Source organism: Notothenia coriiceps, unplaced genomic scaffold (genome assembly GCF_000735185.1).
Source record: "Notothenia coriiceps isolate Sejong01 unplaced genomic scaffold, NC01 NC01_scaffold00008957, whole genome shotgun sequence".
NCBI lineage: Eukaryota > Metazoa > Chordata > Actinopteri > Perciformes > Nototheniidae > Notothenia > Notothenia coriiceps.
The window spans coordinates 395,901-415,434 of NW_011341658.1; the positions used below are offsets into that span (position 1 = coordinate 395,901).

General features: G+C 38.9%; 2 protein-coding genes across 3 annotated transcripts; both read left to right on the top strand.

Annotated features, from left to right (window-relative positions):
• Window positions 1–705: 705 nt before the first annotated feature.
• LOC104944857 (CREB-regulated transcription coactivator 1-like) lies at window positions 706–11,540 on the top strand. 2 transcript variants are annotated; one of them, XM_010770443.1, is made up of 5 exons: window positions 706–1,149; window positions 3,174–3,278; window positions 5,714–5,797; window positions 5,927–6,104; window positions 6,708–11,540. In XM_010770443.1, exons 1-5 carry the CDS (start codon window positions 1,027–1,029, stop codon window positions 6,911–6,913), a joined length of 696 nt encoding a protein of 231 aa, XP_010768745.1. In that variant the 5' UTR covers window positions 706–1,026; the 3' UTR covers window positions 6,914–11,540. The 2 variants fall into 2 exon arrangements, with proteins under 2 accessions (XP_010768745.1, XP_010768746.1); XM_010770444.1 differs by lacking the exon at window positions 3,174–3,278.
• Window positions 11,541–12,988: 1,448 nt separating this feature from the next.
• On the top strand, window positions 12,989–18,204 carry crsp7 (cofactor required for Sp1 transcriptional activation, subunit 7). Its single transcript, XM_010770441.1, has 3 exons — window positions 12,989–13,495; window positions 14,518–14,592; window positions 14,682–18,204. The coding sequence occupies exons 1-3, from the start codon at window positions 13,424–13,426 to the stop codon at window positions 16,389–16,391; spliced, it is 1,857 nt and encodes a 618-aa protein (XP_010768743.1). The 5' UTR covers window positions 12,989–13,423; the 3' UTR covers window positions 16,392–18,204.
• Window positions 18,205–19,534: the final 1,330 nt, after the last annotated feature.

The window sequence follows — 19,534 nt, forward strand, 5'->3', positions numbered from 1 at the left end:
GAACACCAATAGAACACATTTAGTCTCAAATGACCTTTTAAGGCAGAGACCTCAGTCATGTTTCTCGTTGAGTTGTTGTTAAGCCTAAGCAGACACTTCTCTCTCCCTCACTGATTGCACTACACTCAGGGCGCCCTACTAGAAAACACTGTTGGAATAGGAAAGAGCAAATATAATTCTGCTTATTAAAGCGCAGCCAAAACCATCAATTTTTCCTGCAATGAGGAAACTCTTCCGTGTCCTTGGATCAATACTTCAGATACTCAAGAAAGCCCTTTGAGGAACATTTGCTCTGATGTACACTGCAGCAGCTGCGGTTCATAAATAATAATGATTCAACATAATTTGTTGATATGGTCATGAGTAAAAAATGAGGCCCCTATGATGTCCTATTCTGACTAATGTTATGTTATTAATATTTGAGCATAAAACGTTTTTATAACGATGTTTGCCATTTGTTTGACATAATGTAAACCAATTGTGTTAAATGTACTTATTTAAGCGTTGTGTCGAACACATGTACAATATTTGATATACAGGATATTTGCACATGGAGTGTATATAAGATAGCTGTAAAGTTGGATCTATAAACCAATTGAAAAACAACTTTAAATAAGCTGTGTAGTCCGAATAGACATAATCATATCAACATTTTTATTTATTTTTTATTCAACCAGATAAAAAGCATTGAGATAACATCTCATTTACAATGCTGACCTGGCCAAGAAGGCAGCAACGTTACACATTATTACACATAACAAAGACATGTAAAGTACAGAGAACACAACTTAGTAAACAAAAAGACGGAAAGCAGTCACTACATTGTGCACATTTGGGACAGTAAGAAAGGTACACTACGTATTACTGCAAGAGCAGCTGGTGGTAAGGACCTCAATTATGTTTTAATTGGTTTATCAGATCTGCCAACATACTATAAAAGCAGATATTGATGTACTTAGTCAGTGATAAGCCAGTATCAGAACTGTAAAATGATACCTGATAAGTACACAGTGTCTGTATTTATTTATGAGCCCGCTCTTTATTGTCCAGCAGACAGGTCTGGTCCAGCTACAGTCCTTGGTGAACTCCTGCTCCACGTCAGACAACCAGACGTCCTCACAAAACAACATGACGGTGGACATGAACACGGTGAGCAGCCTGTCTGCATTACATCAGCTTATCCCGATCGCCATTTGTTCCTGAAAATGTGTCTTCAGATAGCATCAATGTGTTGCTCTTGATGATACACATTGTCCTGTCAAATTAAATTCAGACCCTTTCGCATATACATTATATTTATATATAGAAGAGTGCATTTGGAGTTTCATAGGGATCTTTACCATCAGATAGGAAAGAAAATAAAAATAATAATACATTTATTTTGGGGGACGCCTTTCATAACACCCAAGGACGCCTTACAGGGCATAGGGGCAATATAGGGAACAATTAAAACAGTGGATTTAGTGAAGTATCAGCCGGGGTAAGACTGAAATTTTCAGGAAAAAATATTTTCTCTCTTTTTGTCCTGATCCATTTCTATAAAAACCTGTCTGAAAATGAGTTGATCAGATTTTTGCTATTTTGTGATGTCATAATGTTTTTTTGGCTTGTGTAATCATTAGCCAATCAGCAACCAAGGTAACCCCCCCCACCTTATCACCTGAATCTCCTCCTAGAGCACCATTGTGTTCTTTTTAACCAAATATCTCTCAGAGGGGCGTGGGGAGTGGCTCCTTATTTGATCTAAAGTAACAGACAGAGAATCAGCACTTTGGAAACAGGGCTGAAACAGAGGGGATTATGAGATGCTGCAATGATCTGTTTGGTGTTTGGAGCCAAACACTTCAGAGACATGTTTTGTATATATCTGAGACTTATAATATATTGATGGAAAACAGTATAATAGGGGACCTTTAAGTTCAATTCAAATGTTTTTTATGTTGCACTTTTTGCACAGAGCTGAGACAAATACTCCCAAATAATGACATAACACAACAAAATGTGTAGGACAACAAGAAACCAGACTGCTTTTACAAGGCACCGTACATCCTTCAGATCTTGGCTCTCGCTGCTCTTCTTCTGCTGCAGTGGGAATGTGTTTGGATAAGTGCAGAAATGAAGTGGCCTACATTCTCTTGGTCTCAGTTATTGCAGTGTGGGGTCAAGTGAAACATTGTGAGGAAACACAGCACGACACCAGCTTAGATCTAACGTTCAATGGTTCCCCGGCCTGGATCATGTACCACTTTGTTTCAGAGATGATTTTGATAGTTTGTTTACATTTCTAAGCTGTATTTTTTCGGGTCTCCATCAAATACAGTTACAGCAATGTAAAATGGATTCTGAAAAATATTTCTTTCAGTTTCATGAGAGTACAATCAGGTCAACTCCAGAAAGGGTCATTGCACTAGTTTATTTCTGCATCCAGAGACTTTGAACAGCTTTATCACTTCTCTATCTCATGCTGCCAATATTTAGATATCTTATCTATCTATAGATTAGAAATAAGGAGGTTGAAACTCCTGTTGGCATGATAAGAGATTATAAATCTTGTTTGATACACCTTTAAACCTCAGTGATTTGATAGTGTATCTGTTATTTACTGTGATAGTAACTTTGATATTTTCTTTCCACAGTTATGGCTTTATGATATAGCTCAAGTCAATTTGATCTTGTAATCCAAATAAAATCATGTTTTTTTTAGTTTCTACAAATGTTATTTTTCGGTTGGACGAGTAGATTGAAACGGGCAACTATGACTGAAGATTACAAAAGGGAGTCGGTTCTTTCTGATCCTCCAGTTCTTTTACAATATTCACTTGTTTAGCTAGCATGGCTGGCAACATTTCTCCGCTCCTAATTAATCCCCTGTAGCTTTCTCCGTTTCTCTCAGATCTTTTTCAGTATTACTAATGCATCAATGTGACATGTGCTGTTCACCACTCTAATTATTTAAATTGTTTTTCAGCATTAGATGCTAGCATGCTGGGTTACAACTATGAAAAACAGGGAATCAATATTTTAGTTAGTCCTCAGGCAGGGTACATGTTGTTTATCCAGCTGCAACTGGAAAAAAGTACCACAAAGACATGTCCAATATGAGCACATCTACACGTTCCCCAATAAGGAACACCCTCCAATGTAAATAACTCAAACGTGTCCTCTTGTATCAGGCCTCCTCCCTCCAACAGTACCGCAGTAGGATTGGATCCTCTGCCAATCAGTCTCCAACCTCCCCCGTCTCCAATCAAGGCTTCTCACCTGGAGGCTCGCCTCAAGTAAGGGCGTGTGAACCAGCGAGCTGCTGCCTCGCTCTGTTTAAACGTCACGGTCCCTGCATCGTAGTCTTGTGGTTATCATTGGCGAGTAGGGCTCTGTGGCTGCCCCCCCCCGCCCCCTACAACTGCTTGTGTTGTGTTGACGTTAGCAGATCTGGGCAGAGAAAAGTATGTCAGTTTACTCAAGCACATGAGCAAGACAATTCAAAACAGGCTATTTATAGTGTTTATTTTGTTTCTGTAAATATTATATGCCGTACAGTTGCTCATTCAGACTTTTTAGTGTGTCACAGCAGGAAATTCACGGCAGGTGTTTTCTCTCAGTGTAATTTCCCAACGCAACAGTATTGTGATTATTTTTAACTATTATTACACCTGCCGGCTATAACACAATAAAAGGAGGTCAAACTAAATATGTCAGAAAACATTCTTAGAGATCAGGAAAAAAAAAAAAAATGATAGTATATCACGAAACATGATGAAAAACCGTGTCATGATGTGATTCCAGTTATAGATATAATGGACATTAAGTCGTTTTGCCCAGATCTGACCACCAGTCTCTTTAAACACAGTGTCATTGGTGTGTTGTTATGTAGCTGTTCCCCTGACCTTCCTCTTCTGCTGCTCTTGTGGTATTTGGTTGCGTCTCCACTGTCTCCTCCCAAGTCTTGCTATGTAAGACACCGTACACCGAGTTTTTGTTGTTGTTGATGTTTGTCAGATCTTTGTGTTTTATTGTGGTTTTTGCACCAGCATTGAGGTCTAAGGTAGCATGGGCGGGTAGATTATATTCTTATCCCCTCATTGCGTTTCTTTAAAGAAAATCAGCTTCTAATTCCCCTAGTTTAACAAACTCAACAAACTGCACCTCGCTATCAGGGTGGTGCTTTAAGATAAACTAAGCACACCCAAGGTAAACACAGATCAGGGTGATTAATCCATGTCTTTAGTATAAGCATTTAACATTTGTAAAACACGGTACTGGAATTTGTCTTTAAGGAAAACGGTAGAGTTTTAGATGAAGTACTGAACCGGATTGAGATAGCATTTAAAATTAGCATTATCTTAATTATACTCATTTACAATTACCACTCTATGTGTGTGTTTGAGATGAAGGAAGTGTTAAGTGAGGGTGTATATGCATTTTCTTTTCACATGTTTGTGCGCTGCTGTTTGCTTACCAAACTCAGGTCTGTGCTGATCTGAAGTGTCTCACTCGTGGTGCTGAGTTTATCCACAGGCTAATCCACAGCTGACAGGCTGTGTGCCGTATTATGCTGCTCTGCCCTGTGGGGACATCTGCAGCACACACAGATAATTTGGTTTTGAACTAGGAGGAGCACGGCCTGAGAATATGATCCAATTACTTATACATTAAGAGGCCACGATGAAATAGGAGAATTTCTGTCGCTGGTTCAATGAGGACACTGAAACTTGACGAGAATTAGCTTGCACTGGATGACTCAGTGGAGGGAGAATAAAGTCACAGAGGGGGATTATATTTTCAATGATTCCCTTTTTTATTTCATGCGAATTTCACTACTTTGGTCATTGTTAATTAAAACACCAAGGCCATTAGGCAGCAGAGAAAGAAGCTGCCTTTTCGAAGTAAAGCTTGTCCGTCCTTATCTTTGGCCGACTCATTTTGACGTCAGTGGTTAGTGTACATGACCATTGGGATCATGTGGAAGGGATTCATGTAATTAATGAAGTCCCTTATTCATTTGTTTGTAATTCATTCATTTATCTGGTTAGTCATTATGCACCAATAGGCTTTTTTTTTTAAATAATTTCCATGCAATATTTAACTGTTCTTGAGATAAATACAACCAAGGTGGCTCTTAGCTATCTTGTATGTCGCTCTCTTAATGGAATATTCATGCACTTTTTCTTGTGATAGTGGATGTACGCCTGCTACACCTGGATATCTGAGCAAACTGTAAATACTTCACGGTTTTGCAAATATCGCAGGGACTGGTTTAGTTTGCATTTATTAGTGAAACAGCCAGCTACAAATTCCTCAGTGGGTTGTCACATTGTTCCGTGTGTGTCTTACTTCATTGTGAATAAAGAAGTTGCTCCTGAATTATGTTTTTGTTACATGAACATTTACTGCTTCCTCTGTGTGCCATCCTCATTAAGCTATGTAATACTACAGAGTTACAGAAATATGTATGAATGCACAGCTTACTCCTCTCTGCAATATATACGCAATCATTATATCATACATGTACAGAAGTGCATTAGCATACATGAGTTGAGCGTTTCCAGATCTTGTTCCAGCCTTGTTGCTGCCATACCTTTTCGTATTCTAAATGTTATGTTTGATGTATAATTTCTGCAGCCCGGATGATGTTCATAGTTGTTGGTCCGCACCTGGAGTTTTGTCTTTTTAAACCAGTAATATTAAACATTTGGCTTATTTGTTGTTGCAGCATAACTCCATCCTGGGCAGCGTGTTTGCAGACTTTTACGACCAGCAGCTTCCGTCCATTCAGGCCAGTGCTTTGTCGCAACAGGTAGATATGAATAGCGTTGGGGATTAATAAAATATGTCTTCTTCTTCTTCATCTTAGATACAAGTGTTCATGTTTATTCCTGCTTTGGAGCGATTACATGCCTGATATTATTGTGATATCTCTTTCCAGTTGGAGCAGTTCAACATGATGGAGACGCCCATCAGCTCTGACAGCCTGTATAACCAGACCTCCACCCTCAACTACTCCCAGGCGCTCATGATGGGTTTGACTGGCCATTGCAACCTTCAGGATTCGCAGCAGCTTGGCTACAGTAGCCATGGCAACATCCCCAACATCATTCTCACAGGTGCTGCTTCCTCGACAGATCATGTAGCTCATTTAGTCTCACCGCAAGCGGCTTGTAGAGGACTGTGGCACACTAATGCTTTTGTTGAAAAGCCTTTGTTGTCCAAAACCCCCTGAAAAATCATGATATACTGACAGATACTATGACACCATAACAAACAAAATCTGATATGATTCATTGCAGGGATCCTACGTGCATTAGATTATAACGTTATACAACCATTTGGCTTTAAATTGCCTGCAATTTTTGCTAATCCGACACTCAATGGGGGATTAATATATTTGAAGGATAATGTAATAGTGTGAGATCGGAATTACTGGAGAGCACTGACGAATCCCACACTAAAATGTGTACATTAAAATAAAAATGCATGTTACAGGAATTTTTTGTCCAACTGAATTTACCCTTACAGTGTCTGTTGTTAAAAGAAATGTGTAATTAAGAAGTCAAGCCTCTTACATGAAGTTTTTATATAATCACAACCCACACTTGTTTCTTTTATAAATTGAAAATTCAGGAAGCCGTCCATCTCCCCCTTAAAAACTTTTCAGATAAATATCCTGATAATATTTTATTTATTAATTTGCTGTGTTGTTTCTCCAGTGAGCGGAGAGTCCCCCCCCAGCCTGCCCAAGGACCTGACCGGCTGTCTGTCCACAGATGTCAGCTTCGACATCGACACGCAGTTCCCACTGGACGACCTGAAAATCGACCCGCTGACGCTCGATGGCCTGCACATGCTTAATGACCCGGACATGATTCTCACCGACCCCGCCACAGAGGACGCATTCCGCCTCGACCGGCTCTAACCTCGGCACCACAGGCTCATGCACAGGTGTGTGAATGCTGCTGCCCCTGGGGGAGGGGGGGGGAAGACAGGGGATTGTTTGTTTCTGATGGGATAAAACCAAGAGGAGCATATTTCTTCTTTTCTTCTGGTCGAGACCTCGTCTTGGCAGAGCTTTGATTCCACACCAACCAACCAATCAAACCCCTGAGAGAGCTTTTAAAAGAAACACCATGCTTTGAAGTTTTTCTGAAGACTGGAAACCTTGAAAACCTGGAAAGATGATTTACGACTGATGACATTCAAGTTAAGGTATGAGAAATATTCATGATTCTGTCACTACTTTTCTTTTGCAAATGGCACATTTATCTTTTGAGGGATTTTGATGGAAATATCATGAAGGCAGAAGGAGGCTGGGCTCCTATTCTCCATCAACTGACTGATTGAACTGACTGACTAAACCATGTCTGCGGAGCAAACCCTAACAATCTACAGAATAGCTGGTATGGCTCGATGACTCAGAGGAAACACCTGTCAAGTTGACCCTCCCTCCGATCCCAGTTGGCTGCACTCACTGGTACATTCAGTTTGGATTTTAATTAAGTGCTAATCCCTTTGTAGTTTGTCATATAAGCCAAAGTCAGGCCTGGTTTAATTTATCCCAAATCTCCTCTAAAGTCTCGATAACGATGAGTCATTATTTAGCCACCTAATTTATTTTAAGGAGAAGCTGAATTCAGATTCTACCATAATAAATAGTGGTCATAAGTTATGCATGAAATCACAAATCACTGTGCATACTTGTTTTGCCTTAATAGCTTGACATTTTGGTTTTCATGCAAAGATTACTATTATGTAACGTTGCTGCCTTCTTGGCCAGGTCAGCATTGTAAATGAGATTTTATCTCAATGCTTTGTATCTGGTTGAATAAAGGTTAAATAAAAAAATAAATGTAAATGACAAAAAAATGCTAAATGTCCAGTAATCTTTACTGTTTGGTTTGGCCTACATAATTCAGTTGCATTACTGCCGTTGTATTTTTCAAGTGCGCTGATCTTTACCCATTACTTCATCCATTGTCACTACCATCATGTAACTGAGTTCTTTGTTATGAAGTACATGTTTACAGGCTTGTTATGTTTTATATTTTACACGTACAGAATGTGATTAGGTTTTGCGTAATAGTATCTATGCAAAACTACAGGGAATTGGTTTAGGACTTTAAAATGAAATGGATAAAATGAAACCTTATAAAAGGAAGCCAATGTGCACAGTTCATATAAACGCACAGTAATGGTGCCATGTCATATTTCTTTTTAATAGTTTTGAAACTCTTTACATTTTCCTTTCAGACTTCGACAGTGTAGAGAAAGAAATACTCAGTGGTCGTGTCATACAGTAAAAACTCTCCTGGTTTCCTCCCAAAGATGTGACCTCAGTGTAGTTGAGATATATATATTTTTCCAGACAATTGAACTGCCTCTCTACTAGAACAGCATTGTTGACGCAATGAGAATGTATTTAGGTCACATCTGTACAGTTGTGTTGTTGCCATCCTGTCATCGTCATTGCCTCTCATCTCTAGCCTTTATGTACTGTAAGACCAAATATGTTCCACCTGTTCTTTGTTCTCCCTTTGAAGGAGATGTGGCATACTGATCTATATGTGACTGTGTTTGTTTCCTTGGTACTACAGTGACACTGAATATCTGTTTCCTCGTCATGCTCGCGTGGTCTGTGCCGTTCTTCGATTTGTTTGTCTCCGGGCTTTGGTTCTGAGTTTATATGACTTCATCTATTGCTTTTTTTTCAAATCCTTTTTTTCAGTGTGCGGATCCATCGGATTCACTCATAACCGTCTCCACTCACAACCGTCTCTCATAATGCACTTTATGCATTGACTTCAACATTTTTATTTGAGAGTTTATATACCAAACTTCCCACCGACTGTTAGAGCTACAGACCTGTTTGCCCTGTCTTTGATTAAACTTGCCTTCTTGTTAAAAAAAATAAATCAGAAAAAAGACAATACATATGAAAAGAAGTTAAATTTAAAAAAAAATTATTTTTGAAAAGTAATATACAGAAAGTCTATTTAAAAGAACAGTCCTTACATAATCAGTGAGTATTTTGTTAGCTGTCTGCTGTAACACAGTTTTTCCAAAATGTAGGAAAACATTTGTATTTTGGGAGGGTCGGTCTTGTTGCTGCAGCTCTTTTTGCTATTGATGGCAGGTTTAAAAAAAGTAGAAAAATATTTATAATAAAGCGATTAGCAAAGGAAAAGTTTATAATTGAAGTAATTAAAGATCCAGGTACCGCGAAGTGACATTTTAAATGTGCATATTTTATCACAAAATCGTGCCAGATGGGATCAACCAGTCCCTGGAAATATTTTATGGAATTGATATTGTAATTCAGTCCAGGTTTAACAATCAATTACATGCCACTGAAATAAATATAGGTTAATTTCACACTATGAAAGAATCGTGTAGCTGCAACATCTGTTTCTGTTGATGTGTGTCAAGGTCCTCCTGTGCAAACATATTCCACCGTTACTCTCACATAATGTAAATCAAAACCTTTCTGACAAATGTGGAAGACCCAATCAGTTCAAGTTAAGTTTTAAAGTTGCAAGATTAAAAAAAAACTGTTTTGGGTGCATCACATTTCTGAATTTTGATGCAGTGTTTTTTCTTTGTCATTTTTTTTATAATATTGTGACTGCATGAATATGTGGACACGTTTCCTCTTTCGGCTTGGGTTTTATTTCCTTTGGAGGTTGGAGTCGCTTTTTTTTGTTGAAGTGTTTTGTTATTCTTGTTTGGTAGTTTGGTCCTTTGTCTTTTTTAATTCAGCATCATGTGTAGGCTAATGTAACTGCTAGTAAAGCCTAAAAGCATCGGAAATATGTTAATTAGCCTTTTATGCACACGTAGAAGCTGTTGTTTGGTACTATGTTTTAAACTGCAATATACAGTATGTGCTTATTTTCTGTGGAAAACCCACAGAGTTTATTATGTTATGGTAAATTTAGACTAGCTTTGTATATTGCTGTATGGTAGAAACAATGTTTTTCGTGCTGTATGTGATATGATGTCAAAGTAAGAAAATGCACTGAAAAAACTGTGCTGCAATATGTCATTGTGGCTCTGAATTATCTGCTGGACCTCAGACTTTACCGTGAGCCTGACATCTTCGTAGGTCCATTTTCTGTTTTGGTATTTCTTTGAACCTTTTTGTGCTTTTGTAGATAGCTCTGACTGACGTGTCACCTTTATATGCACCAATGTTAAGGTTTCCATTGGTATTATACCAGTGTTTACAGAGACAAGAGTTTACAACAAAGCAATGTTTGTTTTTTTTCTCCATAAAAATGTTTTGTTAAATACTGGAATAACCGACTACATACAAACCACTTACAGTGTAGAACAGCAACATGATTCTTGTTAGTGAAATTTAAAGTGAATTAGTAATGTGGTTTGGATACTATGACCATAATAATATATTCTATATCATGAGGTTTCAAAGTTACATGGATTCCTTATATTTCCTTTGGATGTCATTCATAAGCATTTTGAGGCCCTGAAGCACTTTTTATTATATTTACAGACTTTCATTTAGCAGAAATTCTTCTTCTTATACTTGCTATGAGCAGTTACATGCCATCAGAAGTTCCTTTTACCAAGATTTAGATTTTATTCAATTTAGTTTTATAATAAATCTGTCATCAGCACTGTATTCTTTATGTTTTAAGTCAACAGTTATACCAAAAAGCCAAAGTCCACAGCCATAAATGAGAGAATACTTAGACATTTTACCCTTCTAACTGTTGAAACACTCCTTTTGTTTTTCAAAATATAATATGGTGGTAGAAATGATTTCATATACAAACCATACATGTGCAACGCATTGTTTACATTGAACATTGTTTCAGATAATTGCATCACTTGAGCTGCGACTGACATATCTTATCCACTACCTGGGGAATCTTTTTCTGCATGATGCTGAATTTCAAAATATCTCCGAAAATACCCTGACTTATTGTATTTTGCTTTAAATTAAGTATTTTGTTTTTTGCTTTGTTTTATAAATCCGCTGTCGAACACTATTTTGTAGTGATTATTACTATATACATATTGTCTGAGAAAAAAACATAGACATACAGTAAGAAATAACATAAGAAATAGCAGATTAAAATACTGTAAATTCAAGTTCAAACCTTTATGTATACAGTCTATGGGTAAAACATAAAGTGAATCAGGAAGATAAACGGTCATAGTCGTATACAGTCTCGGTGGGTTACCCACATCTTTAAATCCTTTGTGTGCATTTTGAGGACAGCCCGCTGCTGGTCAAGCCTCATACAATGGCAGCTAAATTGTTATACTATGTATTTTGTTTCTGAGTACAGTGATACTATTCCAAACACTGCACATGCATTTTACTGTCGTGGAGGAGTGCACTATGCTCCAATAGTACACTCTCAGCAACAGGAAACAATATGCTCATAGAATATGCAAAATCTAGCATTCTGCAGCACAGCTTGGCAAGTTGGTACTTTTTTTTGAAATAACCCTTTAAAGATAACTGGTTCAAACCTTGTTCTTCAAATTGTGTGTTTTCTATTCTAACTGTCAAATCGGACCAAAATAATCCAAGTTGGCTGTAAATGTGTGCTATATTAAAGATGAAATAAGCTTCTGTTTGAACTGTACCTGATGTATTTTTCTTGTGTGAAGGCTTCTGTCTTTGTATCTTTGCATTATTATTTGTAAATGAAAATAAAATATATCTGACTAAGCAAAGACATGTTTTTTTATTTCATTTGTGTCCTTTGTTGGACCACAAAAAGCACTCTAAAGCAAAGAACTTAAACAGTAGTTACATGAGGATTACTGCCCCCATAACTGGCATAACTTAGACTTTTACTCCCACTCCACAGCTTCACGCCCAGCATTTGCCCTGCCTCTCCCACTCTGTCCACACCAACAACTTTAATGAGTGGATACTGGACATTTTGTGTGTGGGATGGGTATGACAAAAGTAATGACCATGATTTCTGGTGGGGAGATTTCTGGCTTTTTTGGCACTTTTTATAAACAACTGTATAAGGTTCTTCACATCAGAATTCCAATGTTTTACTTTTTTTTCAGCCAAAAATATGTACATTCAATTTTTCTGTTTGACGACATTAAGCCATGTGTTAACCTTGAAAAAAACATGTAAATTAACTTATACTAAGCATAATTGATCCAGAAGGATCTGCCTGGTCATGCTCCCTGCAGTAATGTGGCCTTAATTTAAAAGGCCATAGACTGGTGTCCTCAAATGGCTCAATAATGTCTATGCAGCATCTGCTCTTTACTTGTACCTTCTTCTGGAAACTGAATGACTCCCTCTGCTGGTAGAATGCTGCAAAAATAAAATCATCAACATTGATCTTTCATAATACCTTGCATGCTATAATTAACACACATCAATATACCTCAAAAGTGATATTTGGTAATGCAAATGTATTTCTAATTTGCAAGCTGTGCCTACTGACTGGAAAAGAAAACAGATGGCCAAGTTATTGTAAACAAATACACATTCTCCTTATTTTTACTCTTAAAACAGGGAAAACTGATAAAAGTGTGACAAATTTGTAGTGTTTAAACATAACATGAGATATTAAAAGATTGTCATCGTCCACATGTTTTCATATGAAGGCTATTTGGATATGACATATGATATTGGATATATTTGGAAACACTCTTGCAGTATTTTTTTATAATCTACAACTGTTTCAAAAAAATTCCATACAACCAATGTCAATGTCTAGGTTTTTTCGCTCTTTGTTTGCATTTCTGCTACATATAATATATATATTTAGCTATTTCAACCATTTACATAACAATTTGAACAATAGGCTATTTTCCTTTTGCTTTAGCATACCGTTTACTACATTTCATGCACAAAATTGCGCATTACAGCTGACTCAACATATGAAGAAATATACATATGTATCTATTTCCAATTTGTTTTTCAATTTATTTCAAAAATAATTGACACCCTTTTTCGCCAAAAGAATCAATAACATAATGTTACAACATATTAGGAGCACAATAACACAGGAGCAGTAGAGTACTCTATTACGAAATACATTATTGTGTGTAGAATACATCCACGGGTAATACCTATGAGTAAGGAGTGTAGGTGGACGGCAGGGATGTTTACTTGGTTACGTGCAGACGTCAAAGCGCACACATCGTATCCCGGCATGCAGCAGCCAGCAGGAGGCCGTTGAGAGATCCAGCAGCTGGTAGTGAGTTGCTAGTGCGCCCAACAGGCAGCAGCCAACGGTCAACACAGCACACACATTTCCCACTCCATGTGAGAAAAACTGAGCCGTCTACCTTACAGGCGACAGAAAAATATGCAGTTCGGACGCCTGGCGTGTAACCGCAGCGGCTTTTGAGTCATCATTGTCCCCCTGTTTTCCTTTTGGAGGATTCCTCCCTCCATCCTCTGGATCGCACCGAACAGGCAATGACAACGGTCTCAGCAACCCCGCAGCAGATGAGGGACCGGCTGGTGCAGGCCATCGACAGTCACAGCAATGTGAGTGAAGCTAACAGGCTAGGAAGCTAACGTTAGCTTGTTTACCTGTACCTCCGGCAAACTTCACAAGCCAGTTCACACAACAGCTGTCAATTAACTATTTAGTTGTATTTATAACTGCATGATTCAACATTTGGGTTGGCAGCGACTTTTCGAATGACTGTAAAATATGGAGAGACACTTAGCTCTTGGTTTGACAGCTTGTAAGCTAACTTAGCAGAGGTGCTACACTGGTTAGACAGCAATCTGGCGTTAGCTGGTTTATGTAGCATGCTAGCTGCTAGCCTAGCCGCAACACTAAAGCGGGTTAAGAGTAGTTAACGGCTTGGACGAATATATTACATACATGTGCGTTGAACATATCAGGTTTACTCTGAAATTATCTGAATGTTCTACTTCTTGACTGGGGTTTCTTCGTACACCAGTTCCTTGTTGGCGAAGTGTGGGAGGTAGCTAGCTAACTCTTAGCTTTTATAGCGTTTTAGAAAGAGTAAAACCCTTCCTTCTCAAGTTAGTTAAACGCTAGCAGTAGCCACATTAGCTTACACAGGTACGCTAAGTCTGCCGACTCTAAAACGCTGGTTGACTTTCTCGACCAAATAAAGTTTACTGCTATTTGTATTTAGTTTTTGCTTTATTGCTACGGTTATGTTTAAACGTTAGCACTGGTGAAGGTTTCGTGAGTTGACACATAGCCATTGTTACTTTTGAACATCGATCTGAAGCATACATATAAGCTAATTTACAAGCTAACTTGCACCCATACTCACACACGTTGCAGAGATTATGCCATAGCGTTTCTAGTACAGGATAGTTTCTATATCATGGGAATATCAGTCTTGTTCATAGTTGTACATTTAATATAGCTATAATATTTAGGATTCTTTAATATACAAGGACTATTTTAAAAAGATTCATTTAACAGTGTCTTCCTCTGTTAATGGGGATTAGCTATCACTAAATGTTTGCTTCATACGAATGTAGCAGAAGTAATACAACATGTTTGCTTGTACTCCTTGCAGATATGCAATATGGTGGCTGTAATGGAGGTTATATCCGGTCTTGAAAAGTATCCTATCACCAAAGAAGCACTTGAGGTAAGACAGTTTATTATACATGATCTTCGACCCAATGCAGAAATTGTGTTAATACAATTTTTTCCGTAACCCTCACTTTCTTTATGCAGGAAACTCGACTAGGAAAATTGATAAACGATGTGAGAAAGAAGACCAAGAATGAAGACCTCGCTAAGCGTGCTAAGAAACTGCTAAAGGCCTGGCAAAAGCTGATTGAACCTGGGCCAGCTGTACCGGCCAGCACCCCCGGTTCTACCAATGGAAGTTCTCATCCCTGCAGAACGGATGCCGCTCCTCCGGACATTTCTGTGTCTGGGAAGGGTGTCCCTGAAGTCAAAATCAGAAACGATGTTCACAACACATACTCTCCTAAAGCTGAAAAATCAAGCAGCCGCAAACGCAGAGCAGAAAACAGAGACAGTGGAGTGCACTTACCAGAAAAAATCCCCAAGTTGTCCTCGTTTGATAACTCTGTTTCCCCACCATCCACCAATGGCATTGCAGGCAGCCCTGACACCCTGCTTGACCAGCAAGTCGTCCCGTCTCCTGACAGATCTCGGATAGAGCACCTTGATAATGATAAAATAAACCGAATTCCAGTCAATGCTGTCAAGCCTCGCCCCAGCTCCCCAGGGGTGGCCAAACTACCTAGCACTTCCTCTATGATCAAGGCTGCTGTGATGCAGCAACAGGCCAGACTGGATGAAGGAGGCGGAGGGTATAATCAAGCCAAAAGTCCTCGTGGCCTCACTACCAGTCCAAGGAGCATGAAGCAAGACACAGTGACCAAGCGCTCCTCAGCATATGCAACTAAAGGAACACCTATCCCAAGCCCTTCCTCTAGGGACTCTCCTTTGTCTTTTTCCCAGCCTGTATCCTCACCAGCCCAAGCATCTTGCGCCGAGAAGCTACCATATTCTTCTCATAGGTCTTCAATGCACTGGGCCAGTCCGTCAGAAGTCCCCTCTCATTTCCCACCTCAAGACATATCTGCCACATTGGAATCCCCAACAGTCTCCCTCTCACCCTCTCACCCCCAACACAACTCAGAACTGCTCAGACCGCCATCTGAGGTCACCGTGTCTGTGTCTGATGACACGGATGGGACACCAGTTCCAAACTCAGAGCATAAAAGGAGGAAGTACAGATCAAGAGACTACGCTGTCAACCTAGATGGCCAGAAAATAGAGGACACGACTAAACCTGTACGGTTAAAAGAACGCAGGTTAACGTTTGACCCTGTCACTGGTCAGATCAAACATCTGGTACATAAAGAACCTTCTCAAACAGAGGAAGCCCCCACTCCTGAACCTGCTGAATCTAGGCAGAGAACTGAAAGCACTGTACAACCGCCCGCTGTCCTTACCCCAGTCCCGGCCCTGGCCCTGGCTCTGGCCCCTGCTCCAGCCCCAGGTCCCGGCCCTCACCCTTTTCATCAGACAAACTGGAAAGAGCTGTCCAGAAATGAAATCATCCAGTCCTACTTGAACCTCCAGAGCAATGTGCTTACCTCCTCTGGGGTCCAGGCTCCTAGTGCACACTTTTTCATGGCGGAGTATCTGAAAAGGGAAGAACAGGATATCAAGGACTCACGGAAGATACATGTTTTGCAGACAAACAACCCAGTAGGGGATTTACCAGGCATAAGCCGGGAGGTGACGGACGGGGATCTGGACAGAATACAAACACAGCACTGGCCGGGCGTTAACGGTTGTAATGACACCGAGGGTGCCTGGTATGATTGGACAGATTGCATATCATTGGACCCTCATGGGGATGAAAGCAAATTGAATATCCTGCCATACGTTTGCCTAGACTGAGGGGTTTGGGAAAGTGGCTGTCATTTTCCAATCCTTTCTTTTGTCTCCCATCAGAGACAAAATACTTTGTGATTTTGTTGGTCCACTGTGAGTTCAGCAAAAGCCAGGCCTGCTAATCTCCCTCCCCCACGCCTCTTTCTGTGATAATCTAATTAGATTTTGGTATAAACAAAAGAGTAAAGATTTAAAGAATAGTTTAAGTTTGTGATACCAAGGGCTGTTTCTGTTTTATTTTTCAAACTGAAAGCCACAGGAATGATGAGGCCCTATTTGCAGAGTGCTGCTACTAACATTGAAGGCAAGAAAGACGGGACAGAATGATCCCAGACAAGCGGAAATGGTGTTGTCATGTCAATATTTGAAGTTCACAATCGTACCTCTATTTCAAGCTCTCTGGGATGAAACTGTTTTTGTTTTTTAACCTTCTAGTTTCTAATGAGGAATTACAATCTAGGGTTAAATCTGAGGGAAGGCCGGGTTTAGCTGTCCTGTCAAGGCCGCCATGTTGGTGCCCAGAAAGGAGGTGATAGATCTAGCACAGGTAGAGCCGAACATGTCCGGAGTACTGGATCATATTTGGTAGTTACAAGAAGCTTTATGTGAGATAAAAAGAGTAAATTATAAATTTCTTATCATGTATACATCTATTTATTTTGACCAGTTCATTTATGGAACGTTCATCCAAACAGACGTTCAGAAACCTTTTTAGATCTGTTTTTTCCTCTGTTAGCATTGCAATGCTGTCAGTCTAAGCTTCATTGTTAAAGGGGCATACGCATCTTCTGGCATGGTCTTTCTTTAAGACTGGCCAATGCATTTTGGTTATTAACATTCCATAGTCCACCCGTCTCACACTTTCGCTCTATCTCATCTCTCAGCTTCTCTATCCCCATCCTATGTTAACTCTCAAGAAGAAATGTATTAAGGAAAGTCATTGGGTTTCAAAATGGATTTATCCAACTGTGTGCTGCTAATTTAACATGAATTCGGCTTAATGGAGAACCTTACCCCTCACACTAATTCTCTCCGGAACTTAAAATATTAAAGAATGTAAAAATCAGGGTGGTAAAAACAAGGAGATATTTGAACAGCTAGGTCTCACTTTGTTTCCTTTACTTCTGGATATTGTTTGCCTTCTGGATTTCTATCACAATATTTTCCTGATCTAAACAGCCTTGGTGAATGTACAGGATTTAGATCTATAATGCACTTACTCACAAGTTAACAGTTGCAACTGCTTTAAAGCGTTAAGGAAACATTGAGGATGTCATTTTGAAGAGCATTTATTTTGCTTCCATTTTTTTTAGTACAGCAAACAAAGAGAGACAAAGTTGTGAATCAGATATTCTTGGTATTTTCCTTGTGACATCTAATACTTAATTTTGATTTCCCTTTATACTCATCAGTCACTACCACCTTTTCATCACATACCTTAAATTTAAGATTGGCTTCTGCGCAGCCTCTGTCCATTCATTCTTTCAGTCATTCATCCCTACCAATGTGCCTTGGTAAATCTGGATTTGCTTCAGCATAAAAAAACACCTTTCTGTAAAGCTGGGTGCAAGAATTACAAATCCCACGATCAATACGACGCTGTTTTACGCCACGTTTCTGTTCATTTTTGTACACGCTGATCTAGAGAGGGTGAAGCTGCAGACAATGAGAAACTGCACAACAGCGCTGCTGGCAATAAAGGAAAAGTGCTACAACTGGTTGATAAGAATCTGTTTTCTGGAGTTTTGACTGGGGCATCTTTATTTGTTCCGTGTCTAACATCTCAATTGTTTGAAAAATAAAATGATCTAAATCTTCAGCTCAGTCGACTTACTCGTGGGTCCTTTACAGTGCCTTGGTGTTAAAAATGTTGAATATTTTGCCCCGTTTAAACTTTAAATGGCCAGTCTGGGCTCTTCTGTATACTTCTGCTTTTGGTTTTGAGCTTCACTGTCGAAGTTGCTTAATGCTTGAATTTGTTGTACTTACACATTTCATCCATGCGGGGGTGCACATTGTCCATTTGGATCCTTTGTCTGGCCAGTGTGGGATTGTTGTGTAATTTTCATTGAGAATTAATTGATTATACTTTCGTTTTTCAAGTACCAAAAAGAATATATGGCCTATCTATTTTTAAATAAAAGAATCACACTCAAGATTTAGTTTTGTCCTCCATCAATGGAAGCTGAGAATTAGAACGCCAAAATAAATGCCCTTATATGTAAAAAGTGACTTTCGGAAAAAGCCTTAACAGTGATTGCACATGGGTCACTACACGTTTGATTGACTCATAACTACGTCACTCCATGCCGTGACTGAGCTGACGTAATCTCACCACATACTTAAGGATGAGTAATTACCATGCCGCCTCTCCCCACCTCTGTTTGCTCTCAGACTGTGATTCAGTCCTCTGCACACCTGTATGATGTCATCACCTGCCATAAAGCAGCAGTATTTATAACCAGAGGCTGAGGATACACACCTGGGTTTACGTCATTATTAGTTTCCAAAACGTTACATCCCATTGTCTCTTGTTAGAATCTGTTGAGCAGGACGGGTTTACGTCAGACTGAAGTTGCACTATTCCATGCAATCAGAGTGATGCTGTGATTTGTATTACATTTCATTATGTATCATGTGCTGATGATTTTCCTAACAAACTGGATTAATGGTTTGTCGTTTATTTCATTTGTAAATCAACACAAATATAAAACATTTATAATTAAAATGAACTTGTTCGTATTACAAAAAAGAACCAAAATTCCAAGTATAAACAGCTACAACTAGCTTTAAAAGATTGCTTTAAGAATTATTAAGCAAATATTTGATTATTCATTGGCAATTCATTGCCTAATTGTTCAGCTCTGGATGTTCAAACCGCCACCAAAATGCGTCTATGGTCTTATATATTATATAAAGTTATACCGAAAACGCAGATTTATACTTCGATATAACTAACAACCGGCTTCGTACACTTTCTGTATCGTTTTTCCGGTGGTCTAGTCTATTGTAGGGTATTTAAACTGTGAACGAAGGTAAATCAATGTAAAGACTTGTAGGCTTAATTAATTAAACCTTAACATTATATAATGATAATATATAAAAATCCATATATCAATTATATATTATATATACCTATATTAAATATA